A 24196-nucleotide genomic window follows, 5' to 3' on the forward strand; every position below is an offset into this window, starting at 1 on the left:
CAAAAAAAAAAAAAAAAAAAAAAAAAAAAAAAAGGCTCGAGGGCAGCTTTTACTTGTTTCTTTAGTCAACTGTCTAGCATATCTTCAATGGTAGTGTCTCAACAGAACAACGTCATTTGGGGATGCTACCAAACAGGAACAAACTACTCTCCAAGATTAAAATGTGATCAGAATTCAGGAGCTGAATGGCGGCCTGGGCCCGGGTTTAGGTGATGAAGCCGCAGCCGTGTTGGTTGTCTCTGGGCCCCCAAACACCATGGCCTCTGAGTTTCAGACAAGCGGCCAACCTCACAGAGCTGGACCCTCCTCGGATGTTCAGGTAATATAATCACAGGATGATAAAAATGTTCCAGGAGGAGCTCAAGGACTTCCCAGTATCCACGACTCCATCCCCTATACAACGGCACCCCCACCTCCAAATAATCTGCTATAAACTTTTATGAAATCTTTTATTATTTTTTTAACTAGGCCAAGTTAAGGATTTCATATTAAATCTTTTTGATTCAAATGAGGTTGTTCATCTACCCACTAGGTTTTTTTAAATGTTTATTCTAGAACTGACTGAGTTCCAGAAAAGTAACAGCTTACTATAAAAACAAATATAAAATGTAAAGCAAAAGTACCTAACAGATGAGAGAGGGAGAGCAGCACAGAGACACCTGCACCTCATCCCAGGAGCCTGGGCTCATTAACATACTCTGCTCTCCTCCACGAAGAGTTTCTGATTCTCTTCTGCGTATATAAATAGCAAACCTTCAACAGGATCATGCGTGGCATATCACTTCTTTAAAAAGTTTAAAATCCTGGTTTAGTTTTGCTTACTTGGCTGTTTAGAAGCAGTAGGAAACAAGACTTACATAAACAAAACACCTTGATACACAATGGTCAAAACAAAGCATAATAAAGCCAGAAAAGAAAAATCCAAGTTGGGATGGAACACATCCAGCAAAGGCACACGAGGACAAAAAGCCACGTTAATTATGCCTCTGAAGAACTATGAGGAAGTCCCTAACAGGAACACTGTTGTCAAGTTTCACTGGGGATTATGAAACCCATGGAAAAGGCAATTCCACTGTGAGGACATCAAGTTAAAAACAAAAACTGTAAAAAATAAACATATACAAATAATATTAGATTTAAAAGAGCAGAAAGCATGCATTCTTAAGAGACAAAGTCTTTAATGACCCACATCAGACACTTTAAGATTTAGCTGAAGCGGTTTTCCTTTAAAACCATACAAATGTGCTTTGAAGGGTCAGTCATATAACTGGACAAACAATTGGGGTGGATGACGCAGACCTTGAAAACACACGTGCTGGTATTTATGGAATTCCTTCTTACATTCCCCTGAAGGCTTTAAGTCCTAAAAAATCTCCAGTTGGTTTTATCAGGCAATAATGATTAAACACATTTACCGACCACCCCATGATGGAAAGCGATGGAAACAATAGCTGAGGAACGCACCACCATGTAAACAGCAGCTGCCAAGGACAGGCTAGGAAATCCGCTGTTTAAAGCAGAGCTGGTAAAATTGAAATACTAACATTCAAGCCCCCCAGAATTCTCAATGGAAAAGTCATATTAAAGTGAACCAAAGGGGAGATTTTAAAGAAACATAAAAAGGAATGTTCAGCAATTAAGAGAAAGACAGGCAAAACAGAATACCAATCAAATGTGTTTAACAATTTACAAGGACTATAATCACGTCAAACTAGATTTCTGACCCGCATTTTAATGAAAGCACTGTCCCGGCATTAGCAATGACCCAGCATGGCGGCTGGTGCCCTTCCCAGAAACAAACAAGTCACTCACGTTTCCGTCGCTCCTCTGGCCCCCTTTGTGGGTGATCACCACCACTTCCATCCACTTGCGCAGATGTTGCTGTTGGAAAAACACATCCTGAGACACGACTTCCTCACAGAGGTGCATTCCACTTGCAAAGTATTGCTCTCTGGTGGAAACTCCTATGTAATCATTCATTTCCATCATGTTTAGTGTTGAGAACTGCAACGTTTCCATTATTAAAACAGCGCAACCATCTAACTAGTGATGAAAATAATTGGCATTTGTTCATGTTTCAAACTAAAAAGGCTAACTTGCTCTGACACAGAAGGAAACACCCTGACTCCTGGGTGTTCCAATACCAGGCCCTGCCATTTTACTTCCTGTTAACTTGTTTCCCAGCTGTTCACTGAGTGCTTGGAAGTGTCGGCTCCCACACTGGGTGTTACAGTAGAGACGTGAGCGGCCGACCTCATCCCTGTCCTGATGTCCCTCTCCTTGTGAAGCCCATGGTCTGATGGGGAAAAAGGTAAACATAAAGGTGCCTGCTGTGTGTAGCTACAATTACGGTGTTGTAAGAGGAAGACAGGAACCAGCTCTGATGAGAGAGGGGGTCGGGGTCCTCCTGCTGAGGACAGGACTCGGAAAAGGCAGGAAAGCCAGAAGCAGAGGGGCAGAGAGAAGAGGAGGACAAAGGCCCTGACAGCACAGAAGGAATGGCGGCCACAGCACCTGGGGAGCAGTGGGCACAATGGGGACCCTCGGGAAGGGGCTGGCGAGATAGATATGGACCCCATTTGGTCAGGGACTGCAAATGAGTGCCACAGGGCCGCAATTCCCTCTGCCGAATGAGGGCCATGCTTCAGCAAGGGACTCTGCATTTAAAAGTATGGGAAGAGACCCTCGACTTTAGCTTAACCCAGGCACCTGGTAGCCAGGCTCCAGCCTCTGTGTCCAGCAAAACCAGGCAGACAAATGCCCAGGCTTTAAAGCTAAAACCACAACAAGAGCATTCAATAACAGTTGCATCTTTAATATCCTGCGTTGTTCAAACCTGCCCTTCAGAACACCGATGTCCTACAGGAAGTTAACAAGTTGCTTTAAAAAGGTTTCCATGGTAAAACAGGAACAGGGAACAATGGTTTGGACACCTAAACACTCCATTCTAAGACAAGCCTTCTCTGAGCCTTTAACGTCCTTACAGTCCATGTCAAACTTGGAGAGGCTGCATTTCCCAACCTTACGTAGCCAACAAACTGGTTTCATGAAACACCGCCATCGTGCAGAGTCAATGTTCCCGGGAACACTGGCATTGAGAAATGCATACAATAATACACATTTCTTCAAAGCACTAAACATTTTACCAACAACATTCCCTAAAGGATATTAATCACCAGAACAGAAATTCATGAACCCTACTCCTTATCAGAATGGCTCCTTACACAAAGATATAAATGAGAGTAACAGAATTAAAGGGATAGAAAACAGCCAGCCACATCACCATTCTTTTTTTCCCAAAGGAATAAAATGACACTAATGGGTATATAAAATTCATCTTTAGCTTGGTGAGGAAATTATTCAAGCCACCCAACCACATGGCCAGGTCCGGTAGCTCACTCCTGTAATCTCAGCACTTTGGGAGGTGTGCAGATCGATTGAGGCCAGGACTTTTAGACCAGCCTGGCCAACATGGTGTGATCCTGTCTCTACTAAAAATGCAAAAACTAGCCGGGCATGGTGGCACGTGCCCATAATCCCAGCTGCTCAGGAGGCTGAGGTGGGAGGATTGCTTGAACCCAAGAGGTGGAGGTTGCAGTGAGCTATGATCATGCCACTGCACTCCAGCTTGGGAGATAGAGCAAGACCCTGTCTCAATAAACAAACAGAAAAACCAACTAACCACATAAAAGACTTAATAATCATATGTCAAGTAGTTCAATCTTAAGGAAACTGAATCTCATATGCAAAAGAATGAAGTTGGACCCTTATCTAATGCTATATACAAGAAAGAACTCAAAATGGGCCAAAGACCTAAATATAAGAGCTAAAACTCTAAAACTCTTAAAGAAAGGTTAATTTTCAGGGTTGTTTCCATGAACGCCCACCCTAAAAGTAAGGTGCCTTAGCTCTTAAAATACCGCTAAAGGGGCTGGGCGCGGTGGCTCAAGCCTGTAATCCCAGCACTTTGGGAGGCCGAGACGGGCGGATCACGAGGTCAGGAGATCGAGACCAGCCTGGCTAACACAGTGAAACCCCGTCTCTACTAAAAAGTACAAAAAACTAGCCAGGCGAGGTGGTGGGCACCTGTAGTCCCAGCTACTTGTGAGGCTGAGGCAGGAGAATGGCGTAAACCCAGGAGGCAGAGCTTGCAGTGAGCTGAGATCCGGCCACTGCAGTCCAGCCTAGGAGACAGAGTGAGACTCCGTCTCAAAAAAAAAAAAATACTGCTGAAGGCTTCAGCTAGTAAACTCAAAGGCTTATGAGGGAAAACAAGAGCTCCAGCAGTGACTGAACATGGTTCTGAAGATCATGACTAAATAGGGACCAGTGTGTCCCTTACCACTGCCTCTGGCAGAGCCCAGCAGGCAGGTGTAATTCAGGAAGACCTCCGTCACTAATTGCAAAGGCACCGTCAACGTTAAGTCCAGGCTGGACTCAGTCCAGGGGGGTGCTGGATGAAAACGTCCGGATGGAAACTCCTCCAGCTTGAACCACTCAGAGAGCAGAAAAGGGAGGAAAAAATTCACCTAAACGAACCATTAACACAAAACCCATGTGATTTATTTTAGGCAGAAAGACCACTGGCCTTGGTCAGAAACTACAGACGTTAAGGCAGTTGTCTTCATATTGCACCAAAATAAAATCTTTGTAACAATGTTCACTGAATGATTTCCCAGCTCACAGCAGATTTGAAGGGTTAGACTAGAGATTAAACATAAACAGGCTGGGCCAGGTGCAGTGGTTCACATGAGGTCAGGAGTTTAAGACCAGCTTGGCCAACATGATGAAATCCCATCTCTACTAAAAATACAGGCGTGGTGGCAGGCTCCTGTAATCCCAGCTACTCGGGAGGCTGAGACAGGAGAATCACTTGAGCCCACGAGGCAGAGGTTCCAGTGAGCCGAGATCATGCCACTGCACTCCAGCCTGGGTGACAGAGTGAGACTCTGTCTCACAAACAAACAGACAAACAAACAGGCCAGGCGCAGTGGCTCACATCTGTAATCCCTGCATTTTGGGAGGTCGAGGCAGGTGAATCACTTGAGGTCAGAAGTTCAAAACCAGCCTGCCCAACACGGTGAAACCCAGCCTGCACTAAAAATAAAAAAATGATCTGGGTGTGGTGGCAGATGCGTGTAATCCCAGTTACTTGGGAGGCTGAGGCAGGAGAATCACTTGAACCCGGGAGGCAGAGGTAGCAATGAGACAGGATTACACCACTGCACTCCAGCCTAGGCAACAGAGCCATACTCTGCCTCAAAAATAAAAATAAACAAACCAAAGCTGCCTCAGGCAAGCATACAAAGGCAGCAAAAAATGACAGACGACTTTTCAAGAGGAGACATACACAAAAGCATTAGGACATTTGGACACATGCACAGAGCTCATGGGCCTCATGTGTGAAAGCACCTCAGCCGTAACACGTGATGTAACTTTATATATTTATTTTAGCCACTCTTGTGAATATATGGAATATATGCAAACTGATAGGTATGTATGTGTATTACATATATTTGGAAGCTTAAGGAGAAAGTCTCCAATTTAGAACATTCACTTCCATATTATACTTTTTCAATTATAATGTATTACTAGGGCACAACTTACAATTTTAGTGTTTGGGTCATTATTCATTATTTAGGTACTTGTAGATGTGAAGAAACTAACATATAGATGAGGTAAAAAGCTATGTGTCTTTCATATATATTTCTCTACATTCTGCATGTAAATACAATGTATCTATGCACTGTGATACATTGTATAAACTCCTGTTTATAGCTGGGGGAAAGGTATACCAAAAAGAAAAAAGTAGCTCCAGTATCTTAAAATGTCAAATGGTCAAACGCCACTTAGGAAACATAAACATGAAAAATACATTCATGTTTGCAGTGGTGGATCATGAAATCCTGTTTATTATATATAAATCCCTTTACCAGAAGCAAAACTGAATGCGAAAGAAAGCTAATAGATGATATCCTCCATCCACTTACATTTCAATTTTAAACACTGTCAAATGGGTTTTTTTCCTGTATAATTATTTCTCTGGTAATTCTAAAAACCCAAAGGACTTCTGATATTCTTACAAAAGACTATATGAAAGAAGGCACACTTATCTATTTTATAGGAGTGTACACTGGTAAAAAATTTTTTGGAGAGCAATTTGACAAGGTGTTAAAAGATTAAAATGCATACATTCTTTTGATCTAGAAATTCTACCACTAGAAATGTACACCACACATAAACACATGTGAAATTATGAACAAGTTTTTCAGTGCATCATGGGATATAATGAAAAGGCTTGGAACAATCTAAATGTTCACCAGTGAGGCCATGGTTAAATAAATTATGGCAAGGCCATGTCATGAGGTAATATGCAGCCATAAAGCAGAATGGAGTACTTCAGGTACTGATATGAAATGATGGGTGTTAAATGGGAAAAGCAAGGACTGTGTAAATATATATAGTACCTCTTTTCACAGGAAAAAATATATATACATACGTCCTCTTACATATATAAAACATCTCTAAAAGGATACACAACAAAGTCTTAACCCTGGCTGTCTCAGGGAGGGATCTGGGTAGGTGGAGGACAGGGTGGGAGGGAGGATTTCTGCAGTATATCCTTTACACCTTTTCAATTTTAAGCCATCTGAATGCATTATTTATTTTATTTTATTTATTTTTTTTTTTTGAGGCAGGGTCTTGCTCTGTCACCCAGACTGGGGTGCAGGGATGCCATCTCGGCTCACGCAACCTTCGCCTCCCATGGTCCGGCGATCCTCCCACCTCAGCCTCCGAGCCAGGAAGCTGGGACCACAGGCACGTGCCACTAGGCTTGGCTAATTTTTTTTTTTTTTTGAGATGGAGTTTCACTCATTGACCTTGCTGGAGTTCAGTGGCACAGTCTTGGCTCACTGCGACCTGTCTCCCAGATTCAAGCGATTCTCCTGCCTCAGCCTCCCTAGTAGTTGGGATTACAGATGCGTGCCACCACACCAGGCTAATTTTTGTATTTTTAGTAGAGACGGGTTTCATCATGTTGGCCAGTCTGGTCTCGAACACATGACTGCAGGCGATCTACCCACCTCGGCCTCCCAAAGTGCTGGGATTACAGGCGTGGGCCACTGTGCCCAGCTGCATTATTTATTTTTAAAATAATTTAACCTTTTTAAAGTTAATTATAGAGTGTTTAAACGCATTTGGCTTACCATCATCTGATCACAAAATTTATCATTGAAGGAATTTGGGAAGAGCCTCGTGACTGAAGTCAAGCGATTCACAACATTCAGCGTCAAGCTCCGGTAATCTCCCAGCATCATCAGCAAAGGTCGCATATGTGTGTGGATTTGATCGACTTCTATGGTAGCACCTTCTAAAAACTATTAGAAAAGTTGTAAATAAAAACAGACAACTGAGGACACTTCATAATAGAACAGAAGTCATCTTCAACCTTAGTTTCCATTCTCCCTTAGGAAGATGGAATATTAGTCATATACTGTCTTTCAGAAATTCACGATGAAATGAAGAAGACTTATCTTCACTGTTTAATATTTTTAAAAATTCAGTATGACTATGAAACAGGTATATTCTTATTACAGCTTAATGTGTAATAACCACATGCATAAAGCTTTTTAGGCATATACTGTTTATATAGCAATAAACAGGAAGAACTCAATGCAGAGCGCGCATGCACACACACACACACACACACACACACACTCACCTTTCTCATACAGGCTTCTCCGGCCTCCTGGAGCTCACTATTGGTGGAATTCAGGGCTTTGAAGAGTGCAGCTATGATTTTCTCCCTGGACTGAGGAAGGTAATTGCAGGCAGCAAGTGCATCTTCAGGAAGAGAAATCAAGACAATTTCATTATTAACTGGAAAGATACCCAAATAATTTTCTTCTCTATATTTATTTATTATTATTATTTGGTAGAGAAGGTATCTTGCTATGTTGCCCAGGTTGACCTCCAACTCCTGGCCTCAAGGGATTCTCCTGCCCTGGCATCCCCAAGTGCTAGGATTACAGGTGTGAGCCACTGCCCCAGCTGAATTTTCTTTCCTAAAGGCTCCTACCAACCAACAAAAAATATGAACCACGAGCCCTCTTTCCTAGTGTTTGGCCTTGAGAAAGACAAAAGTACACATGGTCTTCCATCCTCATGTTAAGTATAATCTAAGAGTGAAGTCTAGCCTGCCAGAAAAGCGATGATAAATCTGACATCTCCAGATAAGAAGGCTTGAGGGGGAAGAAAAGACACCCACTGACACCCCTATTCCAGGACACCTTCATGGGGTAATGGGGTGACTGGCCCCAGGGCAGTCCCATCTGAACAAGGCTGATGGCATGGCCTCTGGCCCTCCGGTGACAGGCAATGCAGGGGACAGACACACACAGTCCAGCCCTTCTTCACTACCCAGGTTTGAGGTTGAAAGGCTTTAAGACTTTCAAAAGGCAAATATTTTTAAGGAAGGAGACACACCTCAATCTTCTACGTTAGGTGACAGGTAACATTCATTCTAGCAAAAGTAGCACCCACAATGGCTAACGGGAAGGAGGTGCAACAGAGGTCCCCAAAGAAGGGACCTCAAGAGAAGAAGAAAGCTGCCTGTCATCCCTGGTCCCCCTGCTGGCTTTGGCTTGCACTGTCTGGAACACTCCACCCCCATCTTCTAGCTCAGGTATTATGGTCTGCCGCTCAGCTCTCCAACTCTAACTCAAGGAAGATTCTGGAAATATTTTATTAAGAGCATAAAAATCAACAAAGCAAGAGACAATCAACTAAAAAAGTTTGCATTGGGCATTTATATTCACTCCCCACAAGAGAGAAAATGACTGTTTCTATGTTGGTCAGTACAGATCTGGTCTATTTTCCTACACTTTGCATCATTCCTGTGCTTGACAATGATAACTGAAATTTCCCAATGAAAACCTAGAGACTGCAGGATTAACAAATGCTTGAGGATTAAAAAGCTTTTAAGGCTGTCGTGTCCCTTGCTATATATACACTCTGATTCTGATCGAAATGGCACCATATGCATGATACGACAATCCTTTTAAACCAGAATGTCTGATTCATAAAACAACAACAGACTTTACTATAAAGCACAGAATTACTTCAATCCTAACAACACATATAATTTTACGGCACCTCATTATACACATTATACAATTTGATAAACATACAAAAATAATTTTTTGATCCCATCTTAAAAGACTACAAAAGTCATAAAAATTAACAACAGGCCACTTTTGTTTTCTATAGACCTCCTCTGTGGTCAGTCTCCTTTCACTTTTATACCCTGTAGATTTTCATTAACTTACTTAATGCCGCAATTCGCAAAGGTACGAGCGACGGAAGGCTTTTATAACAGGGCAGCTTTGTTAAAGCTGAATCTTCAGCCTCACACAAATTCAACAGCTGCAAAAGATAAAACAATTTCATTTAGCCCACTCTTCCTGTGAAGACATAATAACCTTGCAAATAACAGAGCACAGCAATTTTCCACACACACAGCCACACAATTAACAACTGACAAACTAAGCTCAAATCCTCAAGATTTTAAGTATCAAAGTATGACCAAGACTCTTTAAGGCAAAACTCAGTTTACTTCATTAGTGAAAAGAATTCTTAGGCACTTTCTCACCCACTCTGATACCACGATGTTTTTTTCTCACCCACTCTGATACCATCATGTTTTTTCCCCTCAAAACAGGGGGTCACTTTATCTAACCGCAAATCCCATGATGGCGGGGCTGTCTCCTCCTGGTTCAGATTAGCCTCCCTGGGGCCACGGGCAAGTGTTCAAGAAACAGATGGGCTATAATTCAAATATTTAAGTGAACGCACTTTTTTTTCTTTTCAAGTACAGAAATGCGTAAAGAAAGAAGCTGAACAGCACTGGGAATTCCAGTGACTATCCTTCCAGACATTTTACCACACAACTAGATACTTCTGTATCTATTATCTAAGTAACAGACATGGTGTTCTATCACTATTTCCCCCTTCTCTTCATTCACATCCTGGAAAACTAGTATAGGCTTTGACCATTTTTTCCTCCTTAAAAGATTCCAACCTGGTAAAAGATTTAAAACAGCAGAAAAGGATACACAGTGAAAAGCACTTCAAGTCACCCACCCCATTCCACTGCCCAGAGGAAACCACTGTTGCTAGGGCCTTATATGACCTCCAAAAATACTCTCTTCACATATAAGGGCATGTGTGTATACATGTGTGCAGGTATGGAGAGAATGTGTGTCTATATGTGTGCAGGTACGGACAGAGAAGTCAACTACAAAACAAAACCCCAACACAGCCACACAGTATCACCTGGGAAGCTTTTAGACAGTGGATTCCCAGGTCTCACCCAAATCTACTGAACCTGAATCTCCAGGGAAAGGACTCGAGTCCATGCTTTTCAAAAGATCCGCACGTGTTCTGATGCAGCCAGGCAATGACAGACATCTGGAAAACCAGTTTCATGCCCTCAATACTGCCAGGCCCTGGTCTTAAGTGCAGTGAGGAGTTTTCCATGCAGGCTAAAATACATCTGTCTCTAGATCAGTCAAGGGAAGTTATGCATTTCCTAAAGGTCTTGACCTTCTGTCAAGCCCAAATGATAAGGTATAAAGATCAGAGCCAGACCATATGATCCTATAACCATATGTCCAAGCAAAAACAGGACCTTAAAACGTCAAGAGGTAAATTTTCATATCCAGAAATTCAGACAGTGTGGACCTGGAAGAATTTGCTTTCTTCTGATTTTTGCCGCGGTATACTCTGACAATGCCTCTGCATGTATGATTCATGTCCCAAAAAATTTTTAATTTTATCCAATCACCAGACCATTACTGTATTCTAAGGACGTTGCTTATAATTTGGCAACATCCACAGTTTCATTCCTGTTTGTCAGTCTAATATCACCCCACACTAGAACATTTACAGTGACAAATACTCATAAGATGCATAAGATGCCGTCTGCCAGGGTCCGTGCTTGGGTCAAGGGGCAAATCAAGTCCACCAAAAAAATAAGAACCCAGCTGGACAGTGCAGTGATTAGGAACCATGCTCTAAATAACAGTCCTGGCTTAAATTCAGGACTGCCCCGCGGCTTTGGATAATCAGCAAACTCTAAGCCTCAGTTTCCACACCTTCAAAATGAGAACAAACAGCTCAACCCCTACACTTCACCGGGTGCTGTCAGAACTTAGGGCACTCGTGTGATGTTCTCAACAGCGCATGGCACGTTTCAGTGATTAATGAATGCAATAAGGCACTTGCACTGGGCCAGTTGATCTAAGAGTGATTAAAGCAACTGGGTGCAGCTTCATCTTTAAAGTACAACCTTGAGGCCCTAAACTCAATCAAGGGTTCCTGTTGGGGCTAACAGAGTTCTGAGAACTCAGAAGACATCAGCACCTCTGCTGGCCAGACCTCCCTTCCGCCCAAGCCCAGACGCAACATACCTGCTCAGGTTGCTGTGCCAGGTGTCAGCGGGTTACCTGCAGGTCCCTGCCCGAGCCTTCTCTGAATGCTGCCTGACCAGTCTTCACGTACAAAGACAGGCAAGCAGACACACGTCATCACCATCCACACCACTCCGCACCACCACCCCCTACCTCTGTGTAGAACACCTTATGCTCCACCACGTTAAGGTCCATTGTGAAGAGCCTGGGCTGCAACGTGGTACAGAACGTGTTCCCTTCCATCAGGCCAATCTGCGCATTGGCAGGCTGGTGTCGGAGTAGGTGCTTCTTAGGGGGGACCATATCCTGCAGGACCTGGGGAACCCAAGGAGGAGGCACCACTCACCAGCTGCCCCTTGAGACACAATCACTTTTTAAAAATTTGAAAACCGTGTGTGAGATCCAAAGTTATTACAGATATCTTCTCACTAGGGAAGGGGAGATACATTTCATGTGCAATACCTGGGTCATGGAGAGGCATGTAAGATATGTTAGTTCCTAAAGCTACAGGGTAATCTCTCTCTCCTTAAAATAAAATTAGAAAAAAAAAAAAATCCAAAACAAAAAACAAAACCACAACAAAACAAGAATAAAACTACCAGACTGTGCCATAGCCTCAGGAACGCGGCCTTCTACTCTCTTGACTCTAACAATCACTGATACAGCCGTAACTAGAAGTACACTGTTTTTTGCAAATCTCAAGTCATAAAGAGCAGGCACAAGGGTAGAGCTAGCCCTCTATGTCTGTGGTTCTGCATCCTCAGATGCTTCCAAGCAAGGAGAAAACATACTTGAGGGAAAAATAAATAAAATATAACATGACAACGAAAAACAAATAAACTAAAAAATCAGCTGGGTATGGTGGCAGGCGCCTGTAGTCCCAGCTACTTGGGAAGCTGAGGCAGAAGAATGGCATGAACCTGGGTGGCGGAGCTTGCAGTGAGCCGAGATTGTGCCACTGCACTCCAGCCTGGGCGACAGCGAGACTCTGCCTCAAAAAAAAAAAAAAAAAAAAAGTGAAAAATAATAACAAATAAACTAGCCAGGCGTGGTGGTGTGCGTCTGTAGTCCCAGCTACTTAGGAGGCTAAGGCAGGAGGATCACTTGAGCCCAGGAGTTCGAGGCTGCAGTGAGCTAGGATCGCACTCCAGCCTGGGCAACAAAGTGAGACTGTCTCAAAAAAGTAAATAAATGAAAATTTAAAAAGCATTAAAAAAGAAAAAATAAATCAATAAATAAAGTACACAGAAGATGTGCATAAGTTACATACAAATATCACACCATTTTACATCAGAGACTTGAGCATCCCAGACCTTGGTACCCACGCAGGGTCCTGGAAGCAAGGCCCCCACAGATACCAAGGGATGACTGTACTTTGCAACACGGACGCAAAATTATAAACGGAATATCATCTCAACTCAAATTAAAAAAAAAAAAAGTCTCAACATTCTGTTGAAATTATGTTAGTTCTGGTGACAGAAATCTCACCTCTTTGTGGGGTTCCATGATCACCGTCACACTCTTCCCAGTGACCTGGGCCAACACCTGCAGTGAATGCATGGCCTGCTTCCTCACAGTGGAGTTTGGAGAGGTGACTTCTCGAACCAAGTCGTGTGTCACATGGTGGAAAGACTTTTCCTGGGCGGCCACAATCTCTTCAGCTCTCTCCTCGTCTTTTAAAGGCGTTGCGCACCGCATCAGAAGCTGCTCCAGGGTGGTCTTTGCCATGGCAACTGCCCCATTGGAAACCTGCAAGTCAGGGACGACTTAGAATGAAAGCAGGGCGATGCCACCCACTGCGCCGTCTCCTGCACACCCATCTGCCATAAAGACTTTCACTGGGGGTCCATGACCCTCTCGCCAGCTGCTTTAATGAAGTGACTTCACAGCACCCACTTGGTGCTTTAGTCCCTAAGTCGCCTACTTGGAAAACGTGGATCCAAATGTGACCCCTGCATTCACCAGATAAGCTGGCAATGCCCATCATGTTCTACTGCTGTGAGTCATATCTGCATACAGGTTTAAGAATGCGGCTCCTCTGGAAACAGCACATGAGAAGCGGAATTCCCCTTTTCAGACACACTGAGTAAATACTTGGCCTGTAACTGTTCTTTATCAAAGCAAACAGGTAGTTGGATACCCAGAGAAGACCTATGGGAGCTCTGAGCTGTCCTTTTAGCAAAAATGCTGAAATGAAATCTGAGTATCAAAGTCACCATACTGCTTGGAGAGCATATTTGCAGAAGGATGTTATACTATTCTTCAGGAAACCACCATTTCAAAAACAGCATGGTTAGGATTGGGGCTGCCCGTCACCTACCTCTCCAGTTAAGTCCATCATGACAAAGAGAAGTGCTTTCAGGAATGTCTGCTGATTCTGGAGAACCCAAGTGAGAGGCAGCCGCTCCATGAGAAACTTAATAGACACCACACCCCCCAGCTTTGCATACCACGCCTGTTCATAACAACATGCGCACAGGCGCTCCACGATGTAAGAAAACAGGGGCAGCTGGCAGGCCTGAAGAGGAAAATGAACAAACCACAACACATTACTGCAATTCTTTTTTTTTTTCTTGTTTTTTGAGACAGAATCACTCTTGTTGCCCAGGCTGGAGTACAATGGTGTGATCTCAGCTCACCGCAACCTCTGCCTCCCAGATTCAAGTGATTCCCCTGCCTCAGCCTCCCAAGTAGCTGGGATTACAGGCATGCGCCACCACACCTGGCTAATTTTTTTTATTTTTAGTAGAGACGGGGTTTCTCCATGTTGGTCAGGCTGGTCTCGAACTCCCAACCTCAGGTGATCCGCCTGACTTGGCCTCCCAAAGTGCTGGGATTACAGGCGTGAGCCACTGCGCCCAGCCACAATTCTTAAACTATCAGTTTCTAGAAGGAGCACCCTCAGGTACAGACACCCTCCAAATCAGAAGACACTCCTCAACCCTTCCTTACCCTCTCCTTGGAGCCCAGGATGATACTTGCAACATCAAATATCACAGCCAGGGCCACCTCCCCGATTTTGCAAAGCTCCTTTTCTTCATATGCCATACAAATAGCTATTGCGTCAATGAGAACCAAAGGATCCATCCCTTTCGAGCCATTTTCTTCACTGTGAAACATGGCTGTGCTGGGCTGGCTGCCCACCTGGTAGCAAGGCAGCAAGAAAGGGCCTAAAAGGAGAGAGAGGGGAGGCACGTGAGAGTTCATTTACAAGAACAGTCTTGTCCTTCAAACAGCAGAACTCCCTGATGTTTTCCTTGAAGTTAGAAACTCCATAAAAAGCAGGGCACGGTGGCTCATGCCTGTAATCCCAGCATTCTGGGAGGCTGAGGTGGGAGGATCATTTGAGGTCAGGAGTTTGAGACCAGCCTGGTCCAACATGGTGAAATCCCATCTCTACTAAAAATACAAAAATTAGCCGGGCATGGTGGTGGGTGCCTGTAATCCCAGCTACTCAGGAGGCTGAGGCAGGAGAATCACTTGAACCCAGGAGGTGGCGGTTGCAGATCACACCACTGCACCCCAGCCTGGCCAACACAGCGAGACTCCGTCTCAAGAAAACAAACAAACAAACAAAAAAACTCCATCAAGCCAGCCCTGATATTTTAAGTCAACTTCTGTTAAACTGCAATTATATGTAAATTAAGTGGTCTGATATGCCTTTAGGCTATATGTTTTTCTGAATGTTTTCTATGATACGCTGTTATTTGCAGATATATCTCAATCATAACTCAAAAATATATTAGTTCAAAATGAGAACCACAGGGGTCGGGCACAGTGGCTCATGCCACTTTTATAATCTTTTACAATTAAATAAGCCCAGTACTTTCGGAAGCCAAGGCAGGAGAATCACTTCAGGCTAGGAGTTCAAGACCAGCCTGAGCAACATAATGAAATGCATCTCCATTAAAATTTTTTTAAAAATTAGCTGGGCGTGGTGTTACACGCCTATAGTCCCAGCTACTCAAGAGGCTGAGATGGGAGGATCACTTGAGCTCAGCAGGTAGAGAGGCTACAGTGAGCCATGACCACACCACTGCACTCCAGCCTGGGCAACAAAGCAAGACTCTGTATCTAAAAAGCAAAACAAAACAAAAATTAAAAAATAAAGAAAACCACAATGAGGTAACCTTTTTTTAAAAAAAATTGTTAAATAGGCCAAGGGGCAGAGCATGGGAATGACCATGGGTTATGTTCCAGATATTCCTAACATACAACAACAAAAGCAATGGCATCCAGCTATGGCAGAGAACAGTCGGTCACAGCATTATGAGGTAATGCCTCAGAGGTACCCAGGTCCAAGGTGGAAGTTACTGAGAAGCTTAGTTTTGCCAGAAAGACAATGTTAACATAGAAGAAACACTGAGAAACAAAGCGCTAAATTGTACAGTATTGACCGGTCAGGCCAAGAAAAGTTAAAGTGGAAAATTCTATGTGCTCTGCTGGTTGATCTTAAGGGTGAGGAGCTTTGAGGACACAAACTATGCAGTGCTACTCCAGTGGGGTCTGCAGACAAACTGTGACTGGTCTGGGAGGAGATGCCAAAATTGACAGTAAGTTTTCAGAAACTTATGTAGCAACTGGCAGCATCATTACATTTTTATTTTCTTTTTTACTTTTTTTTTTTTTTTTTTTTTTTTGAGACAGAGTTTTGCTCTTGTCGCCCAGGCTGGAGTGCAATGGCACCATCTCTGCTCACTGCAACCTCCACCTCCCAGGTTCAAGCAATTCTCCTGCTTCAGCCTCCTGAGTAGCTGGGATTACAGGCATGCGCCACCATGCCTGGCTAATTTTGTATTTTTAGTAGAGACGGGGTTTCTCCATGTTGGTTAGGCTGGTTTCGAACTCCCGACCTCAGGGGACCTGCCTGCTTCAGCCTCCCAAAGTGCTGGGATTATAGGTGTGAGCCACTGCGCCCAACCATTTTTAATGTCTTTTACAAAGACATCATCTACAATGGATTGAAAACAAAAATGAACAAATACAAGTGGTCCTTCACCACCAAGAGCATGAGAGCCACTGAAGCAGAGGTGAGCAGCCGTTCCAGGCAGGAAGAACAGCAGAATAAGGATCCTGGGAGCAGAAACGGGCATCGCAGGGGAGACTGCGAGGCATGGGCTGGAGAGCAGGGAGCAGGTGATGGAGAAGTTTCTGGAGGGCAAGACTGGCCTTGGAAAACATAGGCAGAGGAAGGCGAGCAGTGAGTGTGACTACAAACTGTCTGTTTCACAGGCAGCTTGTCCAAAAGCACCTGGACACAGAAGTATTACTAAATTGGGTCTATTTTACAAACAAAACTTGGTAGGTAATAACTTTCAAGTTGACATAGCGCCCACCACTGAAATACCAATTATCAATGTAGTAAATAGAAAATTAGAAAATAAAAGCCAAAAATCAATCAGCCAAACTTAGCTTTCTCTAGAACAACAAAATGTCCTGATCAAGTTTTTAAAGCATCCAAAGAAGTCAAAGAACCAATCCCGTGCCCCACCGTGCCCCCGTGCTCACCGCACTGCTGGGCAACTGCCACCATCGTATAGTGGCGGATCAAGCTGGCGACGAAGGGCAGGGCGCTGGGCCGCAGGTCCTTAATGACGGCAGACATGAAGGCGCCTGTCAGGGCCTGCTCAAACGTCTTCCGGGCTGGAGTGTCCTGGGCTTTGTAGCGATGTGAGATGATGACATTGGGGATGGTCTTTTCTGTAAAGCTGAAAGGCAAAATCAGATCTGGCATCATGACACCCAACTCCTGAGCTGATGACTCCACCAGGACTTCTTTTTAAATTTTTAATCTGCTCACTTCCCTCTCATTCAGACAGGCCTGGGTAAAGTAATTTCTCTGCTTTAATTTTGGCAATAGCTGGATGGAGTCTTGCTCTGTCAACCAGGCTGGAATACAGTGGCGGAATCTTGGCTCACCACAACCTCTGCCTCCCAGGGATCATGTGATTCTCCTACCTCAGCTTCCCAATTAGCTGGGATTACAGGTGCCCACCACCACACTCAGCTAATTTTTTTGGTATTTTTAATAGAGATGGAATTTCACCGTGTTGGCCAGACTGGTCTCGATGGTCTTGAACTCCTGACCTCAGGTGACCCACACTCGGCCTCCCAAAGTGCCGGGTTACAGCACTCTTTTTCAGGCTGTAAGTTTCCCTCTGAGTATCACTTTAGCTGCATCCTGTTTACATTTGGTCACGAATTATCATTTTCTTGGCTCTTTTTCCCTCCCCCATCCCCAATCTTCCACGGAGGAACTTTTTGTCTGAATGAGGTTCATCCTTTAGAATGTTGTTTGCTGAAGATGTGCTGGTGGCAGATTTCTGTTTTTATCTGAAAACATCTTTATTTCATCCCTATTCATGGGTCATATTGCACCAGATATATGACTTTACATTGGCAATTCTCTTTTCAGACTAAAGGTTTATTCCACAGTTCAGTGGCTTTCACAGCTTCCAAGTAATCATTCATTTGAATGTCATCTTTTTGTTCTGCCATCTTTTAAGATTTTCCCTTTGTTTCTGATTTGTAGTTGTTTCACTATAGTTTGTCTGTATGGATTTCTTTTTATTTATCCTGCTTTGGATCCACTGAACATCTTGAATCTGCACACTAATTTTTTCATCAGTTCTGGGAAATTCTCAGTCATTATGTCCCTCTGCTTTTTTTGAGGGGTTTCAAGTAAATGATGCTACTTCCCTCTACTCTTCATGTCTCTTACTCTCTCTTGAATTTTCCATCTTCTCTCTCTCTGCATGCATTCTGGATAAGAATTTGACAATTTCTTAAAGGTTCTCTCTCTTTTTAATTTTTTGGGCAATTTTTATAGGTTTCTATTTCTTGGTGGTATTTTCAAGTTTGTCTTTCATTAATTTAAACATTCTAAGCAAAGTTACAACCTAGTTCTGATCATCCTATAACACCTGAAGCCTGTGTGGGTCTATTTCTGCCTTTCATTGATTCTGCTGGCTCTTACTCATGTTGCTTTACTTCCTGGTGCATTTGGTTACTTTGACTCCTCTCTCTTCAATGTCCTTTAAACAACTGAGCACCTACTATATACTCAGCATCATTTCTGATGCTGTGAGGAATGTGAAAATAAATAGGAAAAATCCATCCCCTGAAACTTACAATGCAGAAAAATGGTATACGTGTGTTACCTCAAAAGATCATTGTATTAAGGTCATGCACAGTCTCAAGAGGTAAGAGCAAGATACAAACATCACATGAGAAATACCACTGTGAACTGAAAATGCAGAGGGTCCACTGCACGCATTTCAGGCGCCAGCTGCTGTGGACAGAATGGTGAGACAAAGGGAGGGAGAAGGGACCTGACCCTTGATTTCTTCATGCTGACAAACTAATGGAGGAGGTGACAAGACACAATAAAGGCAGGCGACCACTGTGATCCCTTCTAATTCTCAAGCACCCAGTTCTCCTTTCCATTTTCTCTAAGGCCCCAAGAAGAAGGAGTAGGTAGATAATATGGCATCTGCTGGACTTAAAGGAGCCTGCTCCTAGCACCAGGAAACCTGGGAGGCCTTCTACAGTCCCAATTCCTAAAGCAGGATCCACCCAACCGCAGAGAAGGAAGCGGCTGACATACTTGGGGTGTGCCAGGAGCTGGTAGAGTGCGTGCTTGTTGTCCTCCAGGCTCATCATGGCCACCAGGAAGCATTTGATCACTTCCCACGCCTGCCTCCGGTAGTAGGGCTCAGTGTTGGCGCTTTTCAGGCAGTCCAGAGCAGTTTCAATGGCCTATGACCAAGACACAAAGAAATTACAGTTTGTGCTGAAATTACATGATTATGAAAAGCTTTCACTGAAAGCATCTGCAACACCCAGAAGAATCTTAATGCACGTTTCTAGACAGGCGCCTTCACCAACTAAGCCATGGCACCAGTCTCATGCATATTTTCTTTTGAAGAGAGCACAGTGGGCCAATACAACCTAATAGGTATTCACCTGATGAAGCTTCCAAAAGAGGTGGTGGAAGTATTATGAAATAAGGAATTGCACAGTTCAAATTAAAATGCCAAGATGGAGTTTAACAATTTCATGTTCAAATAGCCAATGGCAGATTACAGGAACTAAGTGGGCTCGGAGAGCCTCTTGTGGTAGACTTGCTGGGTTAAACCAGATTCTGCCTCACCTACACACACTCATCAAAGTCCTAATAAGAATAATAATGAACTTTCTGCAAAGCAGACTTTCCTGTGTCTAGGTTCAAAACTGAAAGATGGCTTCCTAAGCTTTTACTAAACTCACTCTTTAAGAAAGAAAAAGGTTGACATCATTTTTTGCAGAAAGCCTACATAGCTACATGCACACATTTTTACATTTTTATTCTATTCATTCCCATGGGGTTGACTGAGATAGTGGGGAAGACACAACCACACACAAAAGTAATCTGAAGCCTTTAACAGGCAGGACATTCACTTTAACAATAATTATGTACGTATAAATCAAATAACTAATCTTCGTTAAAAATTTACCCAGGCCCTGTGTGAGGAACCAGGAGAGGGTGACGACAGGGACAGAGGCCCTCCCCCTCCAGCCCCTGCCAGGCTTGGAGACACACAGTGCACACAAGCGTGACAACGGCTCCTTCCCGGATGAACTCCAGCTTGGGTGTCTGTGCTCTTTGGGGGTACTGAGAAACTGTGTGTGATCTGGTCAGTAACAGTTATAAATGGTGATACTTTCTAAAATTTATTTTTAAGAATCAATATAATCTATGAGCCAATTACCTTCCAAAAAACAATCAAGGACTGCCAAGTGCGCCAAAAGCAGAATGGTTTAATGGAAACTCACTGGCGCTTGGCTTAGCCATGCTCATCTTTCCCTTTACTTCATGGGCTCCTTCGCTATGCAGGGTGTGATGCAGCCAGTGCCAGCAGGATGCCGTCCTGCTCAGAAAGAAAGCCCTGATGGGCACCACGGTGAGCCTCTGTAAGGGGGTCCGGACCCTTACAATCCTATCTCACACCTTTCTGCAAAATCTAATTTCTTCCAGACTTCACCTGCTTTGGGGCAAAACTACTTCTAAAGGGATTTTTTTGGGGGGTGGGGGGAGCTCTTAGTCTATACAGAGTCAAATAAAAGTCAGACGCTTTAGTTTTCACTACTAATACTAAGCTTAACAAGGACACAGCTAAACAAGCAGAATTTTATCTTAAGGAAATTACCTAAGATGTGGGAAAGTACTGCAGGCACAAGGATGTTACCATTTTCAAAAGACAGAATTTTAGCCATCCAGTTTTCTTAGGAGGAGAGTAGCATTCAATTGGAAAGCATGCGGATAAAGGTTTGGGTTAGAAGCTGAGACTGCACCTACCCTGAGGCTGGAGAGGGAACAGTGCTTCATAAAGGCGGGAGTTGGGGAGGGCTGGGGAGGAGGCACAGGCTTGAGAAGTTCAGGGGACAGGCAGACTGAGATGATGACAGAAAACAACTCCAGAGTGATGCTTATCTGTACTGGCATCTCCCTCCCCAATGTTTACTCATGGACACAAAAGCCACTACATGGGCACACGTCTTCTACAGAGGTAAACACGCCCAGCGCTACGTGATTATGCAGCAGGGCAGGGCGGAGTTAGCCAGAGCAAAGGGAGGGCCTGGAGAGGTTCCAGGCCACACAATGCTGGCTGAAGATCAGAAATGCAAGAGGCTCAGGACCCCAGCAGGCAGCCAGCTTACTGAAATGCCCAACTCATGGGGATCCACTCAAAGACTACAATAATATCCTTAAAAAAATGCCCAATACACAACAGCTAGATGATGTCCTGCAAAGACGTGAAAACAAGTGCTGACACCATGTGGGGAAGGGCTGGGGACAGAGTCGGGGGAAATGCCAACGTGACGATGGGACGATGTTGACACAGAACTAGAACAGGGAGCAGAAAAGTCAGCAGGGCAGGGAGGAGAGATGGCAGGTATTCAACACGGACAGGGCAAAGGCAGCAGGCGGGACACCCCAGCAGGGTGCAGGGGTACTGTCTGCTTTTTACACAGTAAAAACGAGGGTCTCTAAAGGGTCTGAGACCCAGGAACTGTCAGCAGTGGGATGAGAGCCAGGAATGAGACAGTGAGAGCTGTGCTTTGATAGAGAATGGGAGAACACAAGGCACTGCATGTGGCTGCGAAGAGAGAGACGCATGGACTCTACTCAGGTTCTCAGTAAGCCTGCTAGGCATCAGAATGGACGCAGTTCACGGCGGGATGGGCTGGCATCTTCTCCTAGTCACCAGGAGAGAGGGCTGCTCCAGGGTCCCAAGTTCTCAGGTGACACTCCTCCACTGGCCTCCTGGCGTTAAGAAAGCCCCTGTGCCAACCAGGCTGATCACCTGATACATCTGGTTCTACTCAGAGATTGCCTAAGGCACAGGTCTAATTAACATTTCACATAGACTGAAGCAGTATCTTCACAAGGCTTAAAACGAAACAACATTGTCACAGAGTTCCAAGCTTACCTTCTCCATGGGGAGCTGGAGGGAGGCTTTGCAGTCGGAAAACTCCACAGTGATGCTGGGGCCCTGAACCTCAGTCACAACGTAGTGTAGCTTCTGCGACTCCTTCAGCATCTTCCTGTTACTGCCACCAAACTTTCCGAGCACACGGTAGGCCACGTGGGAGATGCTGTCAGCAGGGTTGCGTAAGGTGCGCCACAGAGCCTGAAAATCAGCGTGCTTTCATTAAGGTCCTCTTAAGGTAATGCCTTCACGAGGTTCAGATCAAAACTCAAAGGGAGGCCAAGGCGTAGTGGCTCATGCCTGTAATCCCAGCACTTTGGGAGGCTGAGGCGGGTGGATCACCTGAGGTCGGGAGTTCGAGACCAGCCTGGCCAACAGGGCAAAACCCCGTCTCCATTAAATACACAAAAATTAGCCGGGCATGGTGGCAGGCAGTTGTAATCCCAGCTACTTGGGAGACTGAGGTAGGACAATCACTTGAACCCAGGAGGTGGAGGTTGCAGTGAGTTAAGATCACGCCATTGCACTCCAGCCTGGGCAACAGAGGGAGACTCCATGTCAAAAAAAATCTCTCAAAGTGACAAAACACTGCTTGATGACAATCCTTCCTCCCAGCTCTGTTATCCAAACACACTGCTCTCCCTTCTTTGGGGAAACCAATGTTATTAGTCTTGCATGTTCTTCCAAGGAAGTTTTATGTCTTTATAAAGAGAGTACATGTGTAAACATAAATGTTCATCCATGCTCTTGGAATATAAATAGCAGCATATTTTAAGGGCTGCAGAGCTCCAAAGCAAGAAAACCAAGCAGTATCTTGTTTAGGCACACGCTGCTCAGGCCTGTAATCCCAGCACTTTGGGAGGCTGAGGGGGACAGATCACCTGAAGTCAGTAGCTCGAGACCAGCCTGACCAACATGGAGAAACCCCGTCTACTGAAATACAAAATTGGCTGGGTGTGGTGCAACATGCCTGTAATCCCAGATACTGGGGAGGCTGAGGCAGGATAATCGCTTGAACCCGGGAGGCGGAGGTTTTGGTGAGCCAAGATTGCGCCACTGCACTCCAACCTGGGCACCAAGAACAAAACTCCATCTCAAAAAAAAAAAGGGGGGGGGTGGGGAGGAGCATGCAGGGGGATGCGACTTAGTAGTGAGGTTCCGGTTGTGGGTGGGATGGCAACTTCTCAGGTTTATTAAGTCTATTTATTAGGCTTTATAACTTACAAACATGACATAAATCGTCTCATACACTTCAAATCTTACATCGGAAAGGGTGGCAAAGGAAAAACACCGATCATGAAGGCACCTGCATTACAGGACTACGGAGAATAAGTTTTTTTTTTTTTTTTTTTCTTTTGGAGACGGAGTCTCGCTCTGTCGCCCAGGCTGGAGTGCAGTGGCCGGATCTCAGCTCACTGCAAGCTCCGCCTCCCGGGTTTACGCCATTCTCCTGCCTCGGCCTCCCAAGTAGCTGGGACTACAGGGTCCGCCACCTCGCCCGGCTAGATTTTGTATTTTTTTTTTTAGTAGAGACGGGGTTTCACTGTGTTAGCCAGGATGGTCTCGATCTCCTGACCTCGTGATCTGCCCGTCTCGGCCTCCCAAAGTGCTGGGATTACAGGCTTGAGCCACTGTGCCCGGCCAGAAGAAGAAGTTAATGTGGACTCTGCATTTAAGAAACATCCACACTCAACTGTCACAAAAAACTCCATAAATTTCCCCCCATTTTTTTGTGTGAATTATCGGAGGTCCTAAAAATTACTACAGGTCACTGTGTAAGTCTATTTTTTTTTTTTTTCGGAGATAGAGTCTTGCTCTGTTAACCAGGCTGGAGTGCAGTGGTGCAATCTCGGCTCATTGCAACCACTACCTCCCAGGTCCAAGCAAGCAATCCTCCCACCTCAGCCTCCTGAGTAGCGAAGATTACAGGCATGCACCACCATGCCCAGCTAATTTTTTTTAGTGCAGACAGGATTTCACCTCGTGGGCCAGGCTGGTCTTGAACTCCTGACCTCAAGTGATCCACCTGCCTCAGCCTCCCGAAGTGCTGGGATTACAGGGGTGAGCCACCACACCCGGTCATAAGTCTATTTTCTTAAATCACCTTCCGTTTAACAATGCCATATATTCATGTCTAGCGATACTCAACATAAAATCTTGGAACTTTTCCCCAAACCAAGCAAAATTCCAATTTCTCTTACGTTCCTGTAGATTCAAACAGGCTTCTTAGTAATTGTCACAAAGGTGGGGTCT

The 24196-nt window shown here is 44.5% G+C and overlaps 1 protein-coding gene across 1 annotated transcript in view; it reads right to left on the reverse strand.

The window, feature by feature from the left end:
- The window catches only part of TRRAP (transformation/transcription domain associated protein), a 136828-nt gene that overhangs the window by 73969 nt on the left and 38663 nt on the right, over positions 1-24196 (reverse strand). The window contains 11 exon segments of the mRNA XM_017864450.1: positions 1813-1881; positions 7209-7379; positions 7724-7845; positions 9330-9426; positions 11625-11786; positions 12960-13220; positions 13792-13989; positions 14424-14641; positions 16980-17179; positions 19078-19229; positions 21944-22144. Coding sequence (XP_017719939.1) covers positions 1813-1881; positions 7209-7379; positions 7724-7845; positions 9330-9426; positions 11625-11786; positions 12960-13220; positions 13792-13989; positions 14424-14641; positions 16980-17179; positions 19078-19229; positions 21944-22144 — 1851 coding nt within the window.

The sequence above is a fragment of the Rhinopithecus bieti genome, unplaced genomic scaffold (genome assembly GCF_001698545.2).
Source record: "Rhinopithecus bieti isolate Rb0 unplaced genomic scaffold, ASM169854v2 scaffold_2723, whole genome shotgun sequence".
In the NCBI taxonomy this organism is placed as follows: domain Eukaryota; kingdom Metazoa; phylum Chordata; class Mammalia; order Primates; family Cercopithecidae; genus Rhinopithecus; species Rhinopithecus bieti.